General features: G+C 28.0%; 2 protein-coding genes across 3 annotated transcripts in view; one reads left to right on the forward strand and one right to left on the reverse strand.

Annotated features, from left to right (window-relative positions):
* LOC100212955 (uncharacterized) overlaps window positions 1-121 on the reverse strand; it is a 6,045-nt gene extending 5,924 nt beyond the window's left edge. Inside the window, exon 1 of the mRNA XM_065813317.1 lies at window positions 1-121. This exon is cut by the window's left edge and continues 44 nt beyond it. Within this exon, the coding sequence (XP_065669389.1) occupies window positions 1-6 (6 nt within the window). The 5' untranslated portion in view covers window positions 7-121.
* Window positions 122-1,733: 1,612 nt separating this feature from the next.
* Window positions 1,734-27,500, forward strand: part of LOC136088749 (protein FAM133A-like) — a 40,617-nt gene continuing 14,850 nt past the window's right edge. Inside the window, exons 1-4 of one of the 2 annotated variants that reach the window (XM_065813318.1) lie at window positions 1,734-1,914; window positions 3,232-3,306; window positions 6,733-6,780; window positions 14,856-14,901. In XM_065813318.1, coding sequence (XP_065669390.1) covers window positions 1,804-1,914; window positions 3,232-3,306; window positions 6,733-6,780; window positions 14,856-14,901 — 280 coding nt within the window. In that variant the 5' untranslated portion in view covers window positions 1,734-1,803. The remainder of the gene's footprint in view (window positions 1,915-3,231; window positions 3,307-6,732; window positions 6,781-14,855; window positions 14,902-27,500) is intronic. The other variant, XM_065813319.1, reaches the window with a different exon arrangement.

Below are 27,500 nucleotides of genomic sequence, written 5' to 3' on the forward strand. Positions count from 1 at the left end.
ACTCATAAAACTAAATTTTATTTTTATAAAAACATGATATATAGGTTTCCTTTAATTAATCACATTAGTACGAGCGTTATTCCCGACATGATTTAAGCTATAATCCTTTTTTTTTTACAATCAAGTTACGACTCTGACGTCACACTCTGTTTCTTTTCTTGAATGCGTTACAATGTTCAATGACATTTAATTTAATTAATATAAAAATTAAATTTATGAGTTTAAAACATTTTTAATGAAGTCTTAAGTTTAAAGTAACCGTTTAAGTGTAATCCTTATAGAGTTGTTGATTTAGTTTAAAATCTCTTTGAAAGGTTATTAATTGCATACTTAAATTGTTGCGAAACGATTGAACAATAAGTGTTTGAAAACTCATTATATTTATTCTTTGCTTTAATAAATATATATATTTTTAATTTATTTCTTCTTCTTATTATTATTATTATTCAAATTGTAGTTGGACCATATGCAATTTGTGTTAAATGGCCAAACAAGTTAGAAGGACCTTTTTAGAAATACTTAGAACCGTATTTTTTTTTTTTTTTTTTTAATTTATATATTTATTTTTTAAGCTTAAATTAGAATTTAAGCCTATAAAATGCATTAACAATGTTTAGAAAAATATGCCAATATTTTGTTTCCTCCAAGCTATTAGGTTTTTTAGTTTAGCTGAAATAAAAAAAAACCATCTTGCTTCATTCAGTATCTTACCTCTAATTAAACAGGGTTTGTTTTTTTTAAATTAATTATTCAATTGCTCTAAGAAGTCCCAAGGGTCTTATCACAGGGCACCGCAGAATAGCATTTAGCCGGAAAGCTTACGCCTCCTTCTCTGCCAATAATGAATATATGGCCAAGGCTGGCTTTGAACACGGAACTCCAGTTCTGAAGCCAGAACTCCAATGTCAAACTACTTCTACTAACTTTAATATTAACATTAATCTAATATAGTGCCAATTAATAAAGCATGTACGATGCTAACATTCTACAGGTGAGTACGTAATCATATGCCAATGCAATGTAAACACACGGGGTATATAACATTTTGTATTAAACGCAGCTGCCTAGTTGCAGTTGTGTCGACTAACAAAAAAATACAGTTGAGACTAGATGGGGACCCTACAGACCTAAACTTAATTTTCGCTTCTAAGTAAGTTTTATTAACTCTTTTATTTTCCAAATGTTTTGGGTTGGAGATTTTCTCAATTTTTAAATAGTTATTTTTTAGCAGCATGATATAAAGTTGAAGCATTAAATCTACTAGAATCGTTGCTGGTTTTCATTAAAACCGTTTAAGTAAAGGGTACCAGTTATAAAAAGTATTCCTATTTTTCATGACGCTTTTTACTCTTTCTAATACCATTCGAATTTTTAGTACATTAGAAATTTTCAAGTTTTCTAGTAATAAAATTTTAATATTTAAAAAAACTATATTGGGCTACTAAACTATCTTTTAATAAAAATAAAAAAAACTCTCTTGTTGGGTTTTCTTGTAGCACTCGTTACACTTGTAGCACTAGTTACAAGCACCCCCAACAGGGGGTGCTTGTAACACTCTGCTTTTATGAAATAAAGATGAAAGACAATGCTCAAGTATAAATGTTGAACCTTATAAAAATAATTTTAAAAAAAATTGTTATAAAATGTTTATTTACGTTGTTTATTTTCTGTGACGTTTCCTTTACCCTCTATGTCAGAAATGCTTAAATTTAAAGTGTGACATCATTATTATTAGGCCCTCCTTCTAACAAGTTAATAATATACTGTCGGGCGTTCGTTTCATTCGTGTAGAGCGTTAGAATTATGGAAATTCCGCTTGGTTTTGAATCTTTCAAATTACAAACTAATAATACACTTTCAGTTAAAGATTTTGATTATGCTAAAGAGATTGCCCTTATTTCTGTTCCAGAGGAGGTTGTTTGTTCAAAATCTCGTTTTTTTTTAATAACACAGCGAAGGTTTCAAGTGTTTCAACAAATGTATAATCATATGATTCTAAATGATCATGATCATGCTAAATTTTAAAATATACTTTTTTAATTTGTACAATATAAAACTGTCGATTAAGTTTTTATATCCGTTAATAAAATAATAATAATTTTGAAAATTAACCAGCGTTTACAGTTTTTAAGTAATAAATCACTTAGTGATTTATGTTGTAATAATAGTGATTTATTTGCATTACTGTCGAATAACTTCAAAGTTTGCTGATTGTTTTGACACAATTTTCTTAAAAATCTGGCTTATTTAACACCAAGAGAAGTATTTTATAGCCTATCACACACACGCACATTAGTTGTTTAATGATTGAAGGGTTTGTCATATTGATTTCAAAATTAAAGGTATTGAAGTTATTAGAGTTGGGATAATAAAAAGTTATTAGAGTATAATATATATATTTGAGTATAATAAAGTTATAGATAACAGAATAGCTGAATGCCACCTAATAGAAACATTTTTCACAAAACATTAGTGGGATAGATTTTATAATGATAATGCAATGTTTTGATCAAAAATAGGTTGTAAAGTAGGTGTATAACCTTACAACAAATATTAGTATGCTTTTGAGTATTCAATAAAAGTTACATAAAATTATACTTTTATTAACAGAATTTTTGAAAACCAATTTATATAGCGCTGAACATAAAAGTCAAGACTAGCTGTGTTTTATTAAGGATTAAATAATTATATATATAATTATGTATAGATTTTGTTTTTCGTGACTACTTGCTCTTATTATCTTTATTTGCCACTGCCTAAATGTTGTTGACTGGTTTTTATCTTGCATTACAAAAGCCTAATCTATAATTGTCAAATTGTTTTTGTTGATTTTATAATATTGGTTTATATAAGTAAATTTTGATTATAAAGTCAAAATTTCTTAATGCCATTAAAATAGTTTTTTTACGTTAAAAAATGAAATTTTTATTTTTAATTCATAATTACACAACAGATGACAGATTGACAGGTTACTAACAATATTTAAAATAATGTTACATTAAGTTATTTGACAATTGGTAATGTTATATACTTATATATATTTGCCTTTGAAATAATTAATCTATTTATACTTTTATTTCATTTTTTGAAATAAATAAAAAAATTTGATTTATATTATTAGCAATACCACTCTATCAGTGCAGTATACTAAAATGTTTTGTACTTTTTATTAATAATAAATTTATTGATAATATTAGGAATAATAAGTTCAAAATATTTTTTTGTTTTCAGTTTGATGTGACAGATTTAAAAGGATCAAGTTTTGTTGTTGATGGTACTATTCCTTTGAAATGTTCTTCAGAATCGGTATAACTTTAAATTCTTCTATATGAGTGATGAACATTGACATAACTCTGTGTTTTTTCAAATTTATATACAGATTTTTACATAAAAAATGATTTTTAAATTCAAAACTTAAAAATGTTTTGCTTGATAATAAGCAAATAAAAAAAATAAATTTGCTTTTTAACAATAAACTCTAAATGGATCTTATATTGTTCAAATCCAAATAGTAAAATTTGGTATGTTTTAAATTGATCAAAGGCTAGATTGTTATATATCATTGAAAAGGTACACAGTATAAAAAACATTAAAAATTTTTTTTACAAAAGTTTCATTTATTGGTGGTGTGCATATTGACTAGTGGGAGGGGCGTGTGCTTCCCCCCTCCCCCCCATACCTAAAAAAATATATAAAAAAAATAAACTTTTATAATAACAATTATAATTATTTTAAAATGAGTTAACAATTTAAAACCTGAATTAGGCTTTTGACACCAGTTATAGCCTAGAAGCTAAAGTTGAAGACCACAACCAATCCTACTTTTTTTAAAAAAAGTCTTTTGGCTGCTATTCGTAAATTTTGGTAAAGTTGAGAAGTTTGTTCAATAGGGTGGTGATCGTTACCCACATCCTAAAAAAAAGATGTCAAATTCTTAAAAATAGTTCTATCTTTAACAAAAGAAATAGATATATTTAATAATATAAAGCAAAATTTTTTGATATTACCACCACGTAAAAATAAGCCCTCCCCCTCCCCAGTGTCACAGTTTGCTTATGGTAAGATGGTTAACTGCAACTCCATCTGACGTTGCATTTGATATATTTGAGATGACCGATCGATGACTTTAATTAAAAGAAGCTAAGTGAAAATCTGAATAAATAAAAGCTAGATAATTAACTGCTTTACATATATGATTTTCGTAATCATCAACTGTACTTACAGCTAATTGATCCAGAGCAATGACTTGGAATTTATTCTTTGATATTAAGTGAATGCTATTAATATGTACACCTTCTTGGGTTGTTGCATCAAACCCAAGAGTGATACGTGAATTAATGATAGCCTATTCTGATACTTGCAGTGCTTCTATATTGCAGTGCTTCTATATTCTCACAAGCCATTTGTTCCATCCTACAACGATGGGGAGTATCATTAAAAATGACACCCAAATACTGCATAATTTTCTGCATTGAAAATGGTTTGTTACATGTTGGTACATTTGCCGATAACATGCTATAAATTATCATTCGGGTTTGTAATGGATAACTCTTATCATTTACTGAGCCATTCACAATGGTAATGTTATTCTCCTCCATCTGGGTTATATCATTTTCGTAAGTAGTTATCAGCATTTTATTTGCCTTAATATTTTTATTATGTACAACTTTAACTTGTTTTAGCTTTTAAAGTTCTTAAATTTTCATTCACTTTTTTTTAAGCTTTAAGATTGCGTATTATCCTAATGTAATAATGTGTTTGCAACTTTTGTTTAAGCTCACTAATTTCAGCTCTCATAAATTTAATAATTTGTTCCTTTTGTGTAATGCTTTGTCTCAACACTTTTAACTTGGCATGCTTTTAAGCATGGCATGCTTTTTAATTTTGCCCTCACTGTTGCTAATTTTTTTCAATGCATGCTGGATGTGGCAGCAAGCTGAGAAGTTAAATAAGACAATCTGGTTTGCAAACCTTTTTTTTCTAGGGCTCATTTCTCCTCTTGATTCATGCCGATTCCGCACATTGTTAATAGAATGTTCAGAAAATAAAGGCTCGTTATTTAGTTGTGATGAATTACTTATGTGCTCAAGTGATGAATTATCTAAACTACTTAAAGCAGTAGTAAGAGAATTACTAGGAGTAGGATTCAATGATGGAAAGAGGTGCAAGATCAGTGCAATGCATACAAAAGGTTCATTACAAAATTCATTAAAATGATTACTATCCCTTGTAAAGTTGCAAAACCTACCTTTGCGTTTTTTCAAAACACTGAAGATTTGTGGTTTACAAATATTCAAATTAAATAAGTCATTGACTATTTGAATAGTTATAATAAATGATTTACCAATGTTAATGAATAAAAAAAGGTACATGTCCATTTTTACAACAACTGCATGTTTGGGCAGGTAATAAGAAGTGTGTATCTAAATACTCTTTAACTGCACCACGAACAAAAAATAAGATTGCTTTTTGGGTCCAATGCTGTCTAAAAAAAATATAAAGAAAGTCTTGTATAACTACTAATTAACTTATAAACAATGTTATATTTATATTATTAAAAATGTTTTTAATAATACTGTGTTATTGCATAAATAAAAACACTATTTATACACACAAACACAAACGCAAATGTATACTGACAACATAAAGCATGTGATAATATAAAGAAAATTCAAAAGATACATTGCAAATGTTTACACAAAAAGAAAAAATTGCTTTTAAAATACCATGCATTCCTATAAATAGAAATATAGTAATCAAGGTTTATGTTTTCAATTTCGATGAAATCAATAAAATTTTAGAAACTATAAACAAGTCATACTAAAATAAATGGTGTTTTTCACTTTTAAAATAAAATGAACTAGTAAAAATATGCAAACTAATATTAATTAATACAAAAAATCAAATAAATTACTGCAAAAAAAAAAAAAGAAAAAAAAACTATTTTACTGGCTGTCTATACCTAATTGTATTAATATATATATATATATATATATATATATATATATATATATATATATATATATATATATATATATATATGTATATATATATATATATATATATATATTTGTGTGTGTATATAAATATATATATATATATATATATATGTATGTATATATATATATATATATATATACACACACACACACACACACACACACACACACATATATTATACATATGGCATATATAATTACTAAATTAACCTAATAAAATTCAACTTGTTTGTACCCCCTCTTACTACCCGCTTACAGAAATCAGGATGACAGAAATGAGGTACCAAAACTGCTCACTTTTATAGACTCTACTCAATAATATTTCTCAATGAAATTTGGTAGGTAGATAAAAAATATATGCAAAAAACTATCTAGGTAGGTTTGCAAACTATCTGAGTATGTTATGTTTCTGCCTGATGTTAGCCTGACACTACCTAAAAAAAAGGTTCAAAAAACTTGGCACAGATTTTTAGCACAAAATTCGGTTCCGTAAAACACGGATTTCCGTGTACCTACTAAAATAATATATCTTTTAAATTTTAGTTTTTGTGTTATGATTTACGTATAATAATAATATATAAGTTATATAAATTCATTGCTATATTTTTTTATGAAATAAATTTAATATTCCTCATAAGTTTTTGTTTTAGATTTGTTATTTTATTTATTGTGTAAAAATAAATATTCTTAAAAAGTTTTGATTTTGCAAAAATTTAACTTTTTATTTTACCAGAACGCAAAAAAATGGGAAATTTATAGTTATGCAGCTCCTCTGAAGCAGGTATATATTCAATTTGTTGATATTTTTTTTTTTTTCTACTATTATGAAATGTATTTAAATTTAGTGAACCAAGGAATATTTTTTCTAGTAAAAATTTTTTCTATAGTAATACAAGTTCATTCATTTTAATTATGAAAATAAAAGTGTTTTACATAATAAAGGAAGAAAAACTTACAAATAAAGACTTTTTAAATTGAAAAAAATTGTACTTAGGCAGGTCTAGGCAACATTAAAACCTATATAGGATTAAATCAAGAAGATTTTAGCTCTACGTATTCAGATTCTTACAGAAACATACTGAAATTAATAAAAACCACATTCAAATAAGTTATTATTTCTCAGTCTAATGTTTTCTTTCTCTTCATATTTACAGCAAGAAACATGATACTATAAAATATTTTGCGTTATACTTTGAAAGACTTATTATAATCTTTCGATTGATATATAATAGTTAGAGGTTCACAGCTGTAACCTCCAGTTATATATCAATCGAAATATATCTGTTTGAGAAATAAGATAAAAGTTAAAAATTATAGTTTTTTGCTGAAAAAGATTTTTTTCAAAAGTAACACTTTTGAATTAATCTATCTGGAAACTTTTGACCCACAGCATTTTTATAAATCTTATAAAAAAACTGAGTCAAAATTAAGCGTTTTTGCAAATTATATATATATATATATATATATATATATATATATATATATATATATATATATATATATATATATATATATATATATATAAATATAAATATATATATATATATATATATATATATATATATATATATATATATATATAAATATATATATATATATATATATATATATATATATATATATATATATTATATATATTATATATATTATATATATACTAGCATGAGTTACCCGGCGTTGCCCGGGCCAATATTTAAACTGGCTTACCTGATATCTGTACACAAAAATGGGCCCAAAAAATGGTCCCCTCTGATCCCGGGGTCAGGGGGGTCCATTTTTGGGCCCCCTTGACCCCGGGGGTTGGGGTACGAGGTCAAAACCCAGCTAAGAACCTTCTCCTCCTCGAGGACTACCCCCATGCCAAATTTCATCGAGATCGGTCGGGCGGTTTGGATTTCTATACAGAACAAACAAACAAACACACACAAACACACATTGCCCTTTATATATATAGCTGGAGTTACCCGGCGTTGCCCGGGCCAATATTTAAACTGGCTTACCTGATATCTGTACACAAAAATGGGCCTAAAAAATCAGCCCAAAAAATGGTCCCCCTGACCCCGGGGTCAGGGGGGCCCATTTTTGGGCCCCCTTGACCCCGGGGATCGAGGTACGGGGTCAAAACCCAGCTAAGAACCTTCTCCCCCTCGAGGACTACCCCCATGCCAAATTTCATCGAGATCGGTCCGGCGGTTTGGATTTCTATAGAGAACAAACAAACAAACACACACACACACATTGCCTTTTATATATATAGAAGATAGAAGATATATAATATATATAATATATATTATATATATATATATATATATATATATATATATATATATATATATATATATATATATATATATATATATATATATATATATATATATATATATATATATATATAAGTTGATATTTATGTACACATTTTAATTCTGTGAAATAAACAGTTGACATATGTGTACTCAATTTTAGTTATGCTAAAACTATTTTATTTTAATAATATTCAAATAGTTCAAAATATTGGAATATTTAAACTGTAAAAATATTATTGTTAAGTATTGATTATTAACTGTAATAGAATTTTATAATTTAGATTTTTATTTAAAGAACTTATTAATTTAGATTATTATTATAAATATTAATAATTTAGATTGTTATTTTAAAGAAATAAACAATTTAGATGATTATTTAGAGAAATTATTAATTCTAGTTAAAAAATATTTTTATTAAAAAGCAGACAATGTTGAATGATATACCTAATAATATTTTTGATTGAAAATAAAAATATTTTTTATTATTTTTAAGAATCAAAATTATTTTAATCTAAGTTTTAAAATTATTAGTCATTATTTTTGAGAAAATTTTTTTGGCATCAAATACACCAATATTCAAGTGGAATTTGTGTTAATAACTGTTTTATAAAATAATAATAAAAATTTGTTTTAAATATTATTTATAATTTAGTAGTAAGGTAGTTTCATGAAAATGGAGTCTTTTCATTTACCCCCTTTTTCCAATCCCTTTTTTTTTCATCAGATTTAACCAGTGGTAGCAATCAATAAAACATAAAAAATGGAAAATTGGAACTCCTAATTGCTCAAAAATATTATAAAAATATTATGAAATTTTGAAATCTATCTTTAAATTCCCTTTTTTTTTTTCGTTTTGTCCACCATTCTAGATGTTTTAACTAGTTTTAGTGGAAGAATATAGCTGAAGAATAAAGCTGAGAGTCATTACTTGTCTTCTACTTAAAACAAACATTAGTTGCCTTTATTGATTTACATGTTCTTTATTATGAGTTTTGTAGACATGATATGATTAAATCAAGTTCTTGTTAGTAAGTGACAGGGGCCCTAGCTAAAAATGAGACTTTTTTCAAACCCGGCCCTGACAAAATTATAAGATTTAGCAGGGGTTGATAGCCAGGGCTAAAAAAAATTTATAATACTTTATATATTATAATTTTATGCTTACATTTACTATTTATTAAATACTTGCATATATTTACATATTTTCAAACTCTAATTTACTTCGAACAAAATTGCAAGCAACCACTATTAAGTTATGAGTTACTTTAAAATAGAGAATAAGTAAAAATACTAGGAAATGGTTAACTGAAGACTTAAAAAGTTGTATTTTGTATATAAGAATAAGAACGTGAAGATGGCTAAGAGTTATAAGGCTTTTTTGATGTGCATTGAAAAACTTTGATTAATAAAAGTTTTTACGTGGAGGGACAGAACCAGTAAAAGGATGTAACTTGTTGAATAAGAACCAAGCAAGAATGAGTTTTGGTTTATTGTAATAGAGCTTGTTTGAGCATTGACAATGATGGTATTTGTAGAAAAAAGAAAGAAATGCAATCTTACAACAATGGGAGAGTGGCTCAAGCTTGGCAGATAAAGCAGGTCTAATTACATTTATAATGTGTTTTAGATTTTGTGTTTTAGAGTTAGAGGGTTGTTATTCATCAATATAGGAATGCTAACATTGTTGCAATATATTTTTGCAGTAAATAGATAAGTTTTGTTTTCTAACAAAAATTGTGGATTTTAAGTCAAGAATTTAAATCCATAAATCATTGCAACTCTTAAGATGTTTTGAAAAATTAAAACCACTTATTTAGCACTTTTTAAAAATTTAGCAAAAATTGAAAAGAGTTCTGGAGAACACTTTTTTAAGATTATAATGGAAATCTTGTCTGAAGCACAAACTGTAGGAGTATTTAATCGAGAATTAACTTTATCATTGGAAGCTAGAGTGATTTAGATGTTTAACAATAGGTTAATCTGTTTAACTGGCAGGAAGAGTATGGTCATTTGATTCAAGAGTCAAATTAGGGTAAGATTTCTTTGCAAATAACTCTGCTCTATTCTGGTAAGAAGTAAAAAGATCAGACCCTTGAATAAGAGATTAAATGTTAGACTTACTTTAGTTAATGATATTGTTGAAGACTTACCAAAAGTCTCTAGAACATCTGATATAAGATACAAGATTTTGTAAACTGAGATTAACAGAGCTTAATATCAGACAAGACCATTTTACATTAGCTTCTTGCAATAATAAAAGGACATTTATCTTGAGAGATGTTCTTGTATAAAAGATGAAAAAATGATTAATGTTTAATAAAGCAACTGCTCAAGGTGAAAAATGTGGAGTAAAATGAGGCTTGATTTAAAATTGAAGAGTATGAATAAAAGCTTCCGAGATGCGCTTTATGCATAAGTATTATGGATATAAATATATATGTTTTCTATTTATTTATATGCTGGCATACAATATCCTTTCATTGTTACATTAACTTTAGTATTTATATGGTGTAGTACTTGGTGGTGGTGGTGGTGGTGGTAATGATGATTATGATGATCATGTTAATCATAATAATATTTATTTATGCATATATATACAAAATATTACATGAATTTTGAATAAAAAAAACAAAAACTTTAGGTGTAAATAATTATGAAGACCCGGTCACAAACCCGATCCCGGCTATATTTTATCAAAATGGCCCTGGTCCCAGTTTAAATATCTTTAAACTGGGACCAACCTATAAAAAGTTCATTTTTAAATTCCACCTCTTCAATATTATCTTCTAAGGATTTGACCAGATTTGTACAAATAGTATTGAATTCATTTGTATTTATAGTTTTTTGCTTTTTGTTATCGAAATAAAAACTCTTTAGTTTTTTTTTTTTTTTAACCCATCTAGTTTACTCTTTGGTAAGAGTAAACTATATTCTGTTGGTTAACCAAGACAGTCATAGCTTTTTACTCGTTAATATTTGAATAATAATTTCTTCTTTTTTTTTTAACATCTTTACTTTCAACAAAGCTGCAAACAACCACTACTAGAGTTGGAAGTTACTGGAAGTGAAAAGATGAAGTTTATAAAGCAAGATAACGATTAACAGATGACTTGAAAGGTTGCAAATTATATGAATCAGGAAAACAAGAAGAAGGAAACAAATTCCAATGAACTGATGTTTGCGGAAAAAAACTAGATAAATAAGAATTTTTGGAGCACTTAAAAACAGTCAGTGTAAAAAGATGAGACTTCATTGAATAGCAAATAACACAAGAATGAATTTTAGTAGATGGTACTAGAGACTCAAGCTCTTAGGTTGTTACAGAAGTAAGTTTTTAGAGCAGTGCCCGTTATAGTATTTATAGAAATGAGAAAGAGAAGCAACATTACAACGATGTGACAAGGGTTGAAGGTTGGCTGCAAGTGAAGGACCAACTATGTTTACAATTGATTTTTTCACTTTGTCTAAAGGAGAAAGGACATCATCGGAAAATCCACGACACCATCGGAAAATCCACAAGTATTCCATACAAGGACGAATTTGAGATTTATAGAGATAAAGAATGGAATCCTGACTAAGAAAGTGGCAAGCACGATAAAGACATCCAACCTTAGCAGTTTTGCAGTAGATTTAATATATTGTTTCCAAAAAAGATTGGAAGTAAGAATTAATTTTAGGAGGTGAATGGTAGATGACTCATTGAGTACATTATGGTTCATAAATATAGAAAGATCTAGACTGTTGCAATAACGATTAGTTAAAAAAAATTGAGTTTATCTGAGTTAAAGTTACCAGCCACTGAGAGTCCCATGCTGTAGCAAAAGTAAGATCCTTTTTAAGCTAAAATGCCCTAATATCTACCATACCTGATAATGATGGACAAAACTTGAAGTTATGCCTATTTTTATCAATAAAAACAAGCAGCAACAAAAAATTTTTCCTGTTAAGTTAAAATATATAAACCAATTTCTTATTTCTTTTTCACTATTTTTTATTTGTCCATAAAAAAAAAGTGTCACTGAAATATCTTTCTCGAAAATTTCTTATATAATGGACATCTTAGTCACTGCTATACCAAAAACATACGCTGTTTTTTGTTGATTTCAATAGATCAAGGTACAGAGTGTAATAAGTCATAATTAAATTTTGATTAAGTACTACTTTCTGTTTGTGGATTATTATTAATTTATGAAATATTAACAGATTTAATATCCTCAATATTTACTCTAGTGACTTATCATCAACATTCTTGTTCTGGTTATCGATATTTTGAAGTTGTGGCTCATTCATATTTTCTTCAACATTGTTTTCATCTATATGCTTTTTTAGTTGAGATATACCATTTAAATTATATATTTCAATTAAGTCTAATGATCCAGCGAGGCTATTTAATTTAGCTGCTCTCTGAATCTGTTTTGCTTTATTTTGTTTGCTGCTTTCATAATATCTTTTTGACATTTATGATAATGAAATGTTGTATGTAAATGAAATTAAATAACAGTTGAGTTTTAAAGTTTTAACAAAACAGTTTCAAAAATAAAATAAAACAACTTGAAGCATTAAAACAATTGAATTATTATGTTAATTTGTTTCAAATTAAATTGTTGTTAAGTTAATCATATTATTATTGTTTTCATTTGATTGATTTTGAATAAAACCTTTCTTTTTTGAGTGAAATTATTTTTCTTTCTGAATGGAATTCTATTTGCATTTAAATAGAATTTTATTTGATTGTGCAAGGAAATTAAATACGCATTTAAACTATTGTTCTAGATAATGCTTCATTTTAATTTCATGTTATATTGATGTTATGTTAATGAAATATTTCTTGAATTTTTAATAAAGTAAGTTTCTAATCAAGAAATAACTTTGTACTAATTATTTCCTAAGATTTTAGCTTCTAGTGCTAGTTTCTTATAAACAAGTTTCTTATAAGAGAAAAAATTTTTTTTATATTTAACACGCCTTTTTAAGCAATCTCAAAAATTGCTAATATATTGTATAATAAAGTTTTTTTTTTTGTTGTTTTTTTATTTTGGATGGCAAATTAAATCTAAACTATTTTAAAATATTTAATAAAAAATTCAAGAGTATGATTAAAAAAAAAAAAAATTGCTTTATTATGATTTTAATTAGCGATATATAACTTGTACAAATCAGCTTCCAAGATAAACTTAATGTACATAAAGATTTGTAAAGGTAAACAAGTAAATTTATTGTAAATAGATAAAAATTAAAATAAAATTGTATTAAATTTTAATATAGAAATAAACATTAATTATATAGATTACAATTATTTAGAATAATAACTACAGTTTCCATGATATGGTCTTCATTGTTTCCCCTAAAAACTATTACCTTCATTGTTATGTTTTGTATAATCTTTTTTAATGCATTCTCTTGCTTCCTGACATGGAAATTTTTATAGAAGATTGGTGTCAGGTATTAATGAAGTAGAGCAACTTATTGTAAGTTAAGATTAATGAATTGAAGCAACTCTTGTAATTAGTTGGTTTTATTTCAAAAGTTATTTTTGGGAAAAAATTTTGAAAAAATTGTTTGAGGTCTTCCATCTCTTATCCTAGATCTCGTATTTTACTCAAGAAATGGCAGGTTCAAATGTTTACTTTTAAAACAGAGTCTGGCTATATAAAACTAAGCATGTCGTGTACCCCTTGATGGTCAGAGTAAAAAAAGATCATAGTATTTAAAAGAAGACAGTTATTATTTTTTCAAATTTATTAAAAATTTTTCTCATGACAGAGTATAAAAATCTTACATTTTCTTCATTTTGAATTATAGTATTTACAGTTTGTTGCATGAGGATTGGCTGCTATATCCGGGAAAATAAATAAGGAATTTACAAATGTTGTATGAAGGATACTATTTAAAAAAAAATTATATATAAAGAATAACGATTAAAGATTATGCTCTTTTGCTAGGTCTGCACTTGCATTATTTGGTTTGTTTTTAAAAAGGTTGTGCTTTATAATATCTTGAGGAGGTATATCGGTGGATCTTTTTTTTTTTTTTTTTCCATTATAAATATTTGATATTCTTTTTAATACATCCAATGTAGATAAAAATGTATATAAATGTAAATAAATGTAAACAAACTGTTTGCAAACCCTGTCCACGCAAATTAAATCAACAGGTTACAGACTCTGTCTTTCTTTTTTTTTTTTCTAACAGATTAAAGCTAAGGAATATAAAAAATAAGTTAGAGTTAAAAAACTCTATTTTAGAAAAAAAGTATTTAGGGTACAAATACATTTTTTATGAAATGGAGTTTTATTCTTTTTGCTTCTCAACCTCTTAAATCAATGTAGATAATAAACACAAAATGAAAATAACAAAAAGTCAATAATAATTGACATTGGTTCATTATTTTAAAGCTTTGTAAAAATACTAAAACCAAATGTGTTGTTTGTTGCAATAACTTTTTAAAAGTAGCTTTGCCTTGTTTGACAAAAAGTACATATTGCATACAGAAATAAATATAAAACTTGTGCATGACTTTTATAAATAGAGTATTTAATTTTTTAAATTATAGCAAGCTAATATTTTATTCCCGTCACAAGATGGAACACCTGCTTTTGGTAAGCTTTTATATTTATAAACTTTTTCTTTATAAATGACTTTTTTTTTTTAATGTTCTTCTTAAAATTTTTTATAAATAAGTTAACTAGGTATGAAATGTTGGGGTCTTGAGTCTAATATTGAGTCCCTAAAGTCTTAACAAATTTTTGTTAAGACTTTAGGGACTCAATATTAGACCTTGAGTCCCTAAAGTCTTAACAAATTTTTGCAACTATATATTTTGAAATTTATTATACAGTATCTGGATAATTAATTATACATCTGGTATTTATTGATAAATGAATATCTGGTTTATTTCTCATTAAACCAGGTATGTGGTTTATTTGTAAACAAACTATTGTTCAAATATAAAACTTAAAAAAGATTTATATATTACCTTTTTCATATTTTCAGTTTGAAGTTTTATGAAAAAAAAGTACCTGTATTAAAATTTGTATTGTCAAATACTATTGTCTTATTTTTAAAATTAATTTTCTTAGTTGCTAGAGCTGGTAGATTTACTAAGTCGCATTTCACCATCAATCTCTCTCTCTTTTCATAATTTTTTTTTAATTGTTATTTTGATTGCTATCCAAACCAATCACTTTTATATTTGAAATGTTATGAAGGATTATGTTTTAATGTTGGTTTTGAACTAACATTAAAACATATTTGTTCTTTCTCTTGCTGGATCAATAACTTTATTTTACTTGGAGATGTAGAAAACCAATATTTTAAAGTAGAGCATTTGTAGGGTTTTTTGGTTTTGGGTACCCAAACTCAGACTTGGTGAGTCCATGGGTAAATACCCGGATTCGATACCCAATTTAAGATGCTATGCGTCTTATGATTTGACTGTTCGGCCTTGTTTTGTACACAGTGGTGCGTCATTGCACTGTATCACTTCCTTTTTTAGAAAACCCTACAATAGTAGGTTTTGTAAATTCCCGACTATCTAGCTTGAAACTTAAACCTGAACTTGACCACTGCTTTTTAGATGTTTTGAGAACATTCAAGTTTATATATGTTTCTATGTATGTCCGAATACACACTAACTTCATAACTTAAATTTTTTTTTAATCAAATTTTATTATTTTATTAAAAGCATTCGCTAATATAAAAACTTTTAGCACTCATTTAAAAATCTTTTAAAAAAAACATTTTTCATTTATTAGTTAAATAGTTGATTAATTTCTCCAATTTAGGAAAAAAGTGAAATATCATAATTATAATGTGACATTTTATACAGCCCCATTATGCCAAAGAATTCAACAGTGGGACTATATCACCCAATGTACCGATTTGAAAAGTGGTAAATGCAATAAATGTTCAACAACAATATCAAACAAAGATGGAAATATTTCATCAATGATTAAACATTCAAAAGTTAAACATGGAGTTTCTTTACCAACACGAGAAGAAATAGGAGAAAATTGCACCACCAAACGATTTAAAACTATCAACACTTTTGTTTCCTTTGCAAGAAAGCCTTTAGAAGAAATTGTTGCTAAAATGGCCGCTCTTGATGATATATCAGTTAGGGCAATTACAAAATCTAGCTTTATTCATGAAAGTTTAATAAAATCAAGTTATAATCTTCCTAAAGCCAAAAGAGATGTTATGAATTTAATTCATAAATACACCAATTGAGCTTTGTAACGTGCCATGATGAAGTAGTACAATGTATCAAATCTCCCATCTCCCATCAATCTCCCATCAATCCCCCATCTCCCATCAATCTCCCAAAACCTAAGAAAATGAAGTATAAACATCTGTTCAAATAAAATTTATTCAATTATAAAGTAGAATCTAAAAACAAAATTTTTTATATAAAGATGCCGAAAGTCAATTGTGCCGTAATTGGTTGTACAAATAGTACATATAGTTTGAAAAAATGGAAAAAAGAACTATGCAATGAACACTAAAAAAATATAAGCAGAGAAGAATGCTCGTTATGTTAAAGGCCATTTTTATTATATAAATTTCCATCAGCAAATCAGAAAAATAAAGACAATTATGGTTCAAAGCTTTAAGAAGAAAATTTATAAATAAGACACTATGGCACCCAACAGGTAGTGATAGAGTGTGCTCCATACACTTTGTTGATGGGATTCTTTCAACTGCAAATCCTACGCCTACTTTATGTCTTGGATAAAGTAAACTTTGCAAAGTATGTGTTGACATTAACTTGCCAAAAATTAAAGCGTCAAAAGTTATTTAATAGTGTTAAAAGTTCAGTATTTACATGGAGAAAAATTAAAACTGATGCTAAAATGAACTTTTACACTGGTTTATCAACCATCAAATTATTTGAGAATTTGTTTTTACTAATCAAACAATATTTACCAAATTTACTTTATTGGTCTCATCCAAAAGGTTTACTAATTCTAAAAGTAAGAAAAAACATGCTTCAATGAAAAAATCAAAAACACTATTACAAAGAGGCGAGTTTTTACTTGTTTTAATGCGATTAAGATTTGGACTTCTAAATCAAGACTTGCTTGATCATTTTGGTATATCCCCAGGATTGTGTTCACGTACATTCACAACTTGGATTAAAATAAGCAATCAAGCACCTGGTCAGACTATAAGCATCATAATACATTTAAATTCTTAATAAGTGTTAGTCCAACTGAATTTATTACATTTCTTTCTTCGTGTTATGGAGGAAGAGCAAGTGATAGGTTTATTACAAGAGATAGTGGTATATATACTCTACTAGATCGAGATGAGGAAGTTATGGCTGATCAAGGTTTTCAAATTCAGGAAGATTTAATTTTATATTTCTGTACTTTAATTGTGCCACCTAGTGCCCGCTTGAAAAGTCAGTTAACCACTAAAGAAGTTCAAAAAACTAAACATGTTGCAAATCTAAGAATTCATGAAGAGCAAGCTATTATCCGTATTAAAATGTACAGAATTCTAAATGGAAGTATGTCAATTAGCATGCTGCAATATGCAGATGACATTTTACTAACCTGTGGTGTGCTCTGTAATTTAAAACCAAATCTTATAGCAGACCCTAAACCAAAAATTAGTACTCATTAAATAAATTTCTTGTTTCTTACTTGATTGTTTTTATTTGTAATATTTTATTTTTAATTTACTTATACATGTTTTATACTTATATATGTATTATACTTATCAGTGTGCCTTTGGGTGTTGTTATTGTGTCTAATCTCCTCAATGATGTATAGCTGTTCTTAATTTTGCAGGAATTTTTTCTTATTAAAATTTATAAGTTCTTTACTTTAATATCTTATTTATTGTTAAAGTTAAGTTATTTTTTAAATATAAGGAAGGGTGTGATATTTTTGCAAAGTTTTATCTCAATCTAATGGAAAAAGTATTTTATGATTAAAATGCATTTTTTTAAACTTTTTGGTATGTAACTTGTAATTTTCCTCAAATTTTTTTTATTGGCAACTTTGAAACTCAATGAATATAAAATAAATATAAAAAAAGCAGAAACAAAGGAGCTCAGTAAATATAATAGAGGTTGATTGGTTTTTCTGGGGTCAAATAATTTATTTACAAATCTCAGTTCTGTAATCTGTAGTCGAAAGATATGAGTTTTAATGACTTTTTTTTTTCTTTTGAAAGGCAGTCAGTACTTTTTAGGATTCACCCCCTCATTTTATTACTAAAATCTCCCCTGGTAATCAATACACCGATTATTTGTAATTTGTGTATGATGAAATGAAACAAAAGAAAAGAACATATTACTATACGCCTAAGATATACGTTATGTAACAGTGGAGCAATTGACTCCAAGCGCACAAAAAAAGTGGATGTAAAACAAATCTAGTATCTTTTTTTCAAGTTAACGGATCTGCAAATTTAAAATCAGCTACAGGCAGCATAAATTCTAGCTGCGACACTGATTTTTGCAATAAAGAAATTAATTTTTTGTCTCTAACTTTGATACCTATGGCTTTCAGGGTCTGCGTGAAGAGATGTTTTTTAGAGGTGTCATAAATATATTGCTGACTTAAAAAAAAGGCCCTCAATTTTTTTATATTTGCTGGCTGTGAATATCCATATACGCTAACACCCTTATCACAGGCCCAACTAGATCCCCTTGTTACACTCACATTGCCGGCGCTGACTTCTTTAACTGTGACTACTGCTAGGGGTGGATGTCTTTTTTTTTACAAACTAGTTCAAAAGTGTTAATTTTTAAAACAAAATGTAAAAAATTTTACTTTTTATTAACTTTATATAAAGATTTCAACAACTTTTCAAAAATGTTCTGACAACAGGGGTGTAATTGGTGGGTACTCAATATAAAGGGTTTTTGCAAACCCTACTTTACACCCATGTGTGTGTAAAGTAGGGTTTGCAAAAACCCTAAAAACTATCAATTCAGAATTGTAAAATACAATCCAGGGATTATTTTTATGCTTCAAAAACTAATAACTTAATTTGGTATTTAATTAGTTTCTGCAATAATATCTTTTGATAAATCTTCAACATTATCTTTGCACTTCAAGGGCTGATCTAGACCTTGGCGGGAGGGGGATGATTTTCACATTGCTATGCAAGCAATCACATAATTTTAAATTTGCACCACACAATTTTATTTAAAATGTTATTTTATTCAGACAGCTTCCTAAATTGACTTCTGTTTTTAAACCCCTCCCTCTATAGTTTATGAAAAGTAATCTATTTAAAAGTTCCAATATTCTTAATTTGTTACTGCCTTTTTACCATATAAACTTTATGAAACTATAAAAGTGTAGGAAAATCGAGACCTTGCTGGAGGAATAAGAATAGAAAGTATCATATAACCCGCGTAACTTGAGAAAACGAAGTACACAAATCAGAGCAGTACAATAAAAAGAAGTACAAAAATCATAGCAGAAACTTCTTAAAAAAATTCAAAAACTTCAAAAACTCAAAAAATTCAAAAACTATATGTAAAGATAGTGAAAGTTACCTTGTATAAGTTAACTTATATGTTATGGTTATAAAAATAGTACATAGAGGTTAAACAAATGGGGAAAAAAGTTTTATGATTTCTATTTAAATTTCATCCACCAACATTACAATATAAGTTTATCCTCAAACAATAAAATATCATAGTATTATATATTTTATACACAAATTCTACAAAATAAATTTCATCAAGAAATATTACAATATATATTTTATCAAAGGTAATAGTATTATAGAGGTAAATTAGAAGATAATAATTAAACAAAAAGGCAAAAGTGGAATCAAAAAAACTTTGTTTTTTAAAATATAATAAAAACCTAAATGTAAAAAAATAATTTTGAAAAGATTTAGATTAGGATTAAGTAGATTTTAAATAGTAATCTTTATAATAATTCATAAATTTTTCCATTAACAAATTCCACAAAGACACATCATAATCAATTTTATCAACAACTATGCCATGTGGGGTCCATACAACAAAGTATGTAAAACTACACCTTGTAACAGCCATTTGTAACACACATTGGGTGTAATAAGTATGGTTAGTTTTATGTTTTACTTTAACACCCTTTCTTATTAAATATGGTAAATTTAATTCTGTTGGTGTAGTAAAATTATTCTTGTAAGGACATTTCACCTCAATACATGCTTTAGGACAGCAATCCATGACATTATTTAGTCTAGACTTGCTCCAATGTAAAGATGTTCATAATCCAGGTAAAGCCCGCATACATATAAAGTCAGGTTTTTATGATGTCCTTTCATTTTTTCATAAAACGCATTCACTGCTATAACTTCCATTGTATGACCATATTTTTGGGTTGGTAAATGTCAGTCCTGATATTTTTTGGTGACCAAAAGTTGTGGTAGTGACCAAAAGTTGTGGTAAGTGTTGTGGTAAGTTGTGGTAGTGGTAGTTGTAGTGTTGTAGTGGTAAGTAGTTGTAGTGGTAGTTGTGTAGTTGTAGTGGTAAGTTGTGGTAGTGGTAGTGGTAAGTTGTGGTAAGTTGTGGTAGTGACCAAAAGTTGTGACCAAAAGTTGTGGTACCCACCATTAGCTTTTTCAATTTTATCCATATTTGTTGCTACCTCGTGAGCTTTAGAGGCAGTTATAACCCCTTTTCGATAGTGATACGAATTTTCATTTTCATTTTGACCTTAAGTTACTAATTCTATTCGTTTATATTTTCAGATGACATGTTTACTTTTAAACTTGTAAAAAAATCAGCACAACATGAAGAGGTAGAAATTAAACTGTCAATGCTTGGCAATTCAACTGGTGGCATATCAACTGGAAAAATGCTTGTTGGCACAATATTCTCAAGAGCAGAAGCTATATCATTGATATTTAATAACTGTACTTTATTATTTGATAGAGGATTATATTTTTCTTTTTGTGTATCAACTAATTTTATTTTTTTTTTACCTCTTTTGCCAAAATCTTCACGACTAAAGTCAAGGTCTTTGATTTTAGAAGGAGCTACTTCTTTTCGAGATGACAGCCATTGATTTGAAGTACTTGTGCATGCAGGGTTAGTTAATCCATTTCTTACAGAAGCTTCCACTCAATACATTGCTGCAGCAACATGATTACAAGTTTGACCCATGCCAGCCATGCATGTATAATAACAGGCTTTTATTTTAGCACTTTTTTCTAATACTAACCACAGTTTATGATATGTATCATTGATAGATTGTGATCTCCGACATTCTGATTTAAATATACAGTAATTACTACCTGTTAAATTATGATACATAAGAGGCTGAGCCAGGAAGATTTCTAGTAGCTGCACGCTTTTAAGTTTTTATAGTCACTTAAATCTTTACTCCTAAGTTCTGAAGGATTAAACAATAAATAGTTAAATATATCTGGATATAACAACATTATCCAGAATGGCATACCCTTTTGTTCTTCCATTAAACCATCAAGAATTTTTAACGGATCAGGTATCTGTATATCGTCTAATTTTAGTTTCAAATTATATTCTTTTTTTAAATCTGCCTCAACTTCTACTGCTGTTTTTTTTGGTAGAACATTGTTTTCTATTGCAGCAAACACACGAGCGACTAGCTCTTCTTTTTTACCATTTAGCTTTAATCCTCTTAACTTCAAATAGTTTTTTAACTCAACTTTCTTTTTAATTCAACTTTCATCTTTGAAATCAAATTGTACTCCATGATTAATTTTTAAATATTTGTTTTAGCAGTATTAGTTAGATGTTTATACTTCGTTTTCTCATGTAAATTGTGTAACGGAAGTATCTTTTTACCTCTCCTATTGGAGTTCAGACCTCTTAAAAATGATGTAGATGAAAGAAGATGGAAATATTAGAATTGTTACAAGAAAAAATTAAAGAAGGCCGACGATTTAGCATTACACTTGATGAATGGAAGAGTATGAAAATTCAGAAATATCTAATTATCAATATGCATGAAATTGACCCTGAAGTGCGTAATCTGGGTTTAGTGAAAATTTTTATCTGGTGTACAGCTGTACAACTAGTTGAAAAAGTAGAATGACATTTAAACACGTATAATAATAATTTTAAAAAACATATATAGTTGGTTCAACCGGTGAAGGTGCATGTGTAATAATAAAATTTGGACAAGAACCTCATAGTCTCTATAAATTATGTTTGAATCACACTATACACTTAGCTGTTTGTGATGTACTATATAAAAAGAAAAATATTGCCATCTTGCAAGATGAAGATAATATTGATGGTGATGGTGATGTCCATGGTCAAGATGGTATCGATAATGATCAATATGAAAATTACTATTCTGACAAGAGTGGCGATGATGTCAAAGAGTATGGACATGTTGAATTAACAAAATTAGGAAACATCGAAGAAAATGTAAAAGAAAAAATTGTTTGTATAACTGTTAAATTTTTTAAAGTTCTTCTGTGCGAAATAATATTTTGCAAGAAAAGATCAAAATAGTTTTAGGAAATGAACTTCAGCTAGACGTAAGAACTTGTTGGAACTCATTGCTCGAAATGGTATCTAGATTTTTAAATTTTTGCCCAATAATTGGGCAACAATTGCCCATTCACATTAGAAAATATCAATGCTCTAGGAAATTATCCCGATTTGCCCTAGACCTTTAAAAATTTAATGTATCCCTAATATTATTAATAAAAAAGTTTTTTCAAAAATATCTCGTGTTGGGTCTCAAATGAAGCAAAATTATATAAAATTTCAAAAATAGTAATTATTTTTAAATTAAAATTTTGTCTTTTTAATTTACTGTATAATGTACAAGACCTAAAATAAGGTGCAACTGTTAGTTTAGTATTGGATGCAAATCCATAACAGATCTTTTTTTTAATGTTTTATTCAATTAGCAGACATTAGAAAATATCAAAGTTTCAAATTTTAAGTTTGGATTAAATAACTTTAAAGCTTTATTATTTTTTTAAATTTAATTAAGTGAAGCACTTGAGGTTGGCAAAAAATAGCTGACCTCGTTTCTGTGATTTATGGTAAAACCTTTGTGTCAAATTTTTTTGCCGACCTGATGCTGACCTTTAACAGATTAAGGTCGGCAAATATTGCTGACCTCATTTTTGCTAATTCTGAGGGCTGGTTTAATATGTAAAATAACAACACTATTCTTGAATCATGAAAACTATATAACAATGTTTGTACCAAAAATGATATATAAAATAAAAAAGAAACCTCTTTGGCTCAATAGTACACTTTTGATGCCCCTTAATAAAAAAAAATAGATTATGACGTAAAAATATCAGAGCTTCAATACAAAAAATCCCAAACATTTGTTTAGTTATGCTAATAGTTCACGCAAAATTAAACAAAGCATCAAATTAATTCTAAGTAAATATGGAGTTATTGGGACATTAGCAAATGTATTGCTGACACATTTAATGATCAATTCAAATCAGTCTTTAATAATTATTCAGTTAATAAAGACTTTCCGCTGCTTCCAGATTGTACAACTGAGCATTTGTCAAGTCTTTGTTTTTCAAAAGATGACATCAAAAGTAAATTAAAAATAAAACAACTGGATCAGACAATGAGCATTTGACACATTCACTCACACCTTATTATTCCTCAAGTTAAAAACTCATGGTGTTGTTGGAGAACTTGATAGGAATATAGATTTTCTCACTAATTAAAAACAGAGAGTAGTATTAAGAGAACACATTTCTGACTGGGCTCATGTTACTAATGATATCCCACAAGTCTCTGTTTTGGACCCAATACTCTTTATAAGTGAATGAATTATACTTATTAATAAAGTAGAAAATGTATAGTTCTTTGGTAGTTAGCAAACCTATATTTTTGTTATACATATATATTTATGTATATATATATATATATATATATATATATATATATATATATATATATATATATGTTATATATGTTATATATATGTTATATATGTTATATATATGTATATAATATATATATATGTATATAATATATATATATGTATATAATATATATATATGTAATATATATATATATATTATATATGTTATATATATATTTTATATATATATAGTGTATATATATATATAATATTTATATATATAATATATATATTTTATATATATATAGTGTATATATATATATATAATATTTATATATATAATATATAATATATATATATATATATATTAGGGCTGTTCATGTGAACACAGGAAAAAAAATTTTTTCTCGGATTTGAATGCATAGTTGTTTATTTTGTGCCATTTGACATAGTAATTGACTGTGGAAAAAATCTTTCCAATCAGATAATGTTTAGGGGGTGCTCAATGACCATAAAGTTTTACGAAAAACGTCAAAAACGTGTAAAAAGTTCCAAAGTTCCAAAAATTTCTAGAACCTGGTTAGTTAGATTTTTTCCACTGAAATATTGTCTGATTGCGTGCTATATAGATTAATTAAAGTGCAGCAGATTAACTGTCATCAGGGCACCAGACTAAAAAATGTCTGCTAGTGTTTAAAACAACTGTGTTTATATCATTTTGTTAAAATTTGTATTCATAATTTTAATACTATTATTTAACTCAATTTAGAATTTGTTCAAACAGAATAAAAAGGTTTACAAGTATAAATATTATTTTTATTTGGAATTTCAGTTTGACAACAAATGTATTAATATTTTGATAGTACCTAACCTTAGTAACCTATTACAGAAAACTAGCATGGTAGTCTGGTAGTGTATTGTTTGTTATTAAGTGCAGATAATAATAATTTCTAATTTGAAAATATTTATTTAATTTCTTTAGTAATAATTATTATAATATATTGCTGCAGCTGCATAAACCAACAACTGAATGATAAGTTTGTATAATATGGTATTGAGTTTTGATTTTCTCATAATATTTCAGTTATCATTGAAATGGCAGCATCATCTCGTGTTGCTATCTCTACACGACTTCAAACCAAAATCTTTTGAATTGGACAACCAGAGCCAAATCTTCCAGATAAAGTTCTTCCCTTAACATCTGATGTTTTAAAAACATTTTTTTATCATCTTAATTCAACCAAAAAATCAGTGCCTGAAAGTCTTAAAACAACTGTTGATGAACTGATTATTATTTGGAATAAAGCCCGTATTCCGACAGCATTTCATCCGAATGTAGTCTTAAAGTTGAAAACTTTAGTCCAGGAATTTAAATTAATAAAAAAAAAAAAATCCAGATTGTCAGATTCTCAGAAATCGAGAGAGAAATCATTTACAGACACCATTGGCCTTCTTTTTGACATTGCCCACAAGGATGCTGAAACCATGATCAGAATTGAAGAAGATAAAGAATTTTTATTGGATCAGAGATGTCAGAGAAAAGTGGTGATGTTTGGAGAGGACAAAGAACTTTCAAAATTAGAAGAAAGAAATGAAGCAAGGAAACAAGCAGAGAGAGAACGAAAGCTAAAAGAAGAGCAAAGACAATCTGGTGCGAGTGCAATAGTTCCTGTTATTGAACCTTTACATGACGAAAGTTATAGTGATGACAACGATAACGATGCTGTTGATAATGACAAAATGGTTGATAGAGATTTTGAGATAGAAATCCCTGTTTATTACAGACAACAAGTCAGTAAAGCAAGTTCTTCAGGGTCAGCTGAATCAAGTTTAGCAAGTACTCCAAAACGACAATGTATCTTAGATACAATTCTTGACTCGCCTGATGTTTCATCAACATTAGACAGAATTAATCTATCTGACACAAAATTTACTATACTAGCAGCAGCAATTGCAAGGGCTGGTGGACAGAACCTCGATGATGGATCATTGTCACGTTCTACAGTCCGTAGAAAACGAACCTATCATCGATCAAATATTGAAGCCACTGTTCGAACTGAATTCTGCGATTTGGACAAACCACCATTAATCGTCCACTGGGATGGCAAACTGATGATAGATCGTACAAATTCTGCAGCCCCTAAAGCAAATGTTGACTGGCTATCTGTAGGTGTGACATGTCACAATGTTGACAAAATACTTGGAATAGCAAAACTATCAGCTGGAACTGGAGAAACCCAAGCAAAAGCAGTTATTTATCTGCTTAATTTCTGGGACATAATTGGTGATGTTATTGGAATGAGTTTTGATACTACAGCCTCTAACACTGGCTCCAAAAATGGTGCATGTGTAGTTCTAGAGAAACATATAGGTAGAAATTTGTTATATTTCGCTTGCAGACACCATGTTCATGAGATCATAGTAGCAGGAGTGTTTGGATCACTATTTGGACCATCATCTGGTCCCAACATACCTCTTTTCCAGAGATTTTAGCAATATTGGCCCAAAGTTAATCAAGGAAATTTTAAACCTCTGGATGACATTCGAATGAAAATACCCCTGGTGCAAGAACTACAAAATGAAGTGATTGCATTCCTCAAAGAAAACCTGCATGTTAAAATGCCAAGGGATGACTACAAAGAAATCATGGATCTCTGTCTGTTAATACTTGGAAAACTGCCTGATCAAGAAGAGAAAAATTATCATTTCAAGATCCCTGGTGCTTATCACATGGCTCGCTGGATGGCCAAGGTTATTTATTGTTTTAAGATTTATTTATTTCGTGAAGAGTTCAAGTTGACCACAAAAGAGGAAAAAAATCTCTGTGAATTTTGCTTATTTGCTAGTCTGGTTTATGTAAAATCTTGGATATCATGCACAAATGCCAGCGATGCTCCAGTTAATGACTTGTTTCTGTTTCAGCAACTTAAGCAGTTTGCAGTTGTGAATAAAACGATTTCCGAAGCAGCAGTCAAGAACTTTCAAAACCATTTGTGGTACCTTTCACCAGAATTGGTCCCACTAGCTTTGTTTTCAAACAAACTTCAAACGGAAGAGAAGCGAAAAATGATTTCCAACATGAAATTTCACGATGAGAACTGGTCTGAAAGGTTGATCAAATTAAAGAACATTGAAAGTCTAGAGAAGAAATCTCTGGACATGCTGGTGACATCAGTTTCAGCAAGTGCGTTGCGGTCAATGAAGGTTGACATTGTTTTTCTGTTCAACAACGATCCAGCTACCTGGAATGATTCCCCAGAATACCAAGAAGGAAAAAATTTAGTATATTCATTGAAAGTAGTAAATGATGCTGCCGAACGATCTGTGGCTTTAATGTCGATGTTTAATGAATCGATTACAAGGAATGAATCTGAAATGCAGAAGTTAATTCAGGTGGTTGA

The sequence above is a fragment of the Hydra vulgaris genome, chromosome 12, assembly GCF_038396675.1.
Source record: "Hydra vulgaris chromosome 12, alternate assembly HydraT2T_AEP".
Classification (NCBI taxonomy): domain Eukaryota; kingdom Metazoa; phylum Cnidaria; class Hydrozoa; order Anthoathecata; family Hydridae; genus Hydra; species Hydra vulgaris.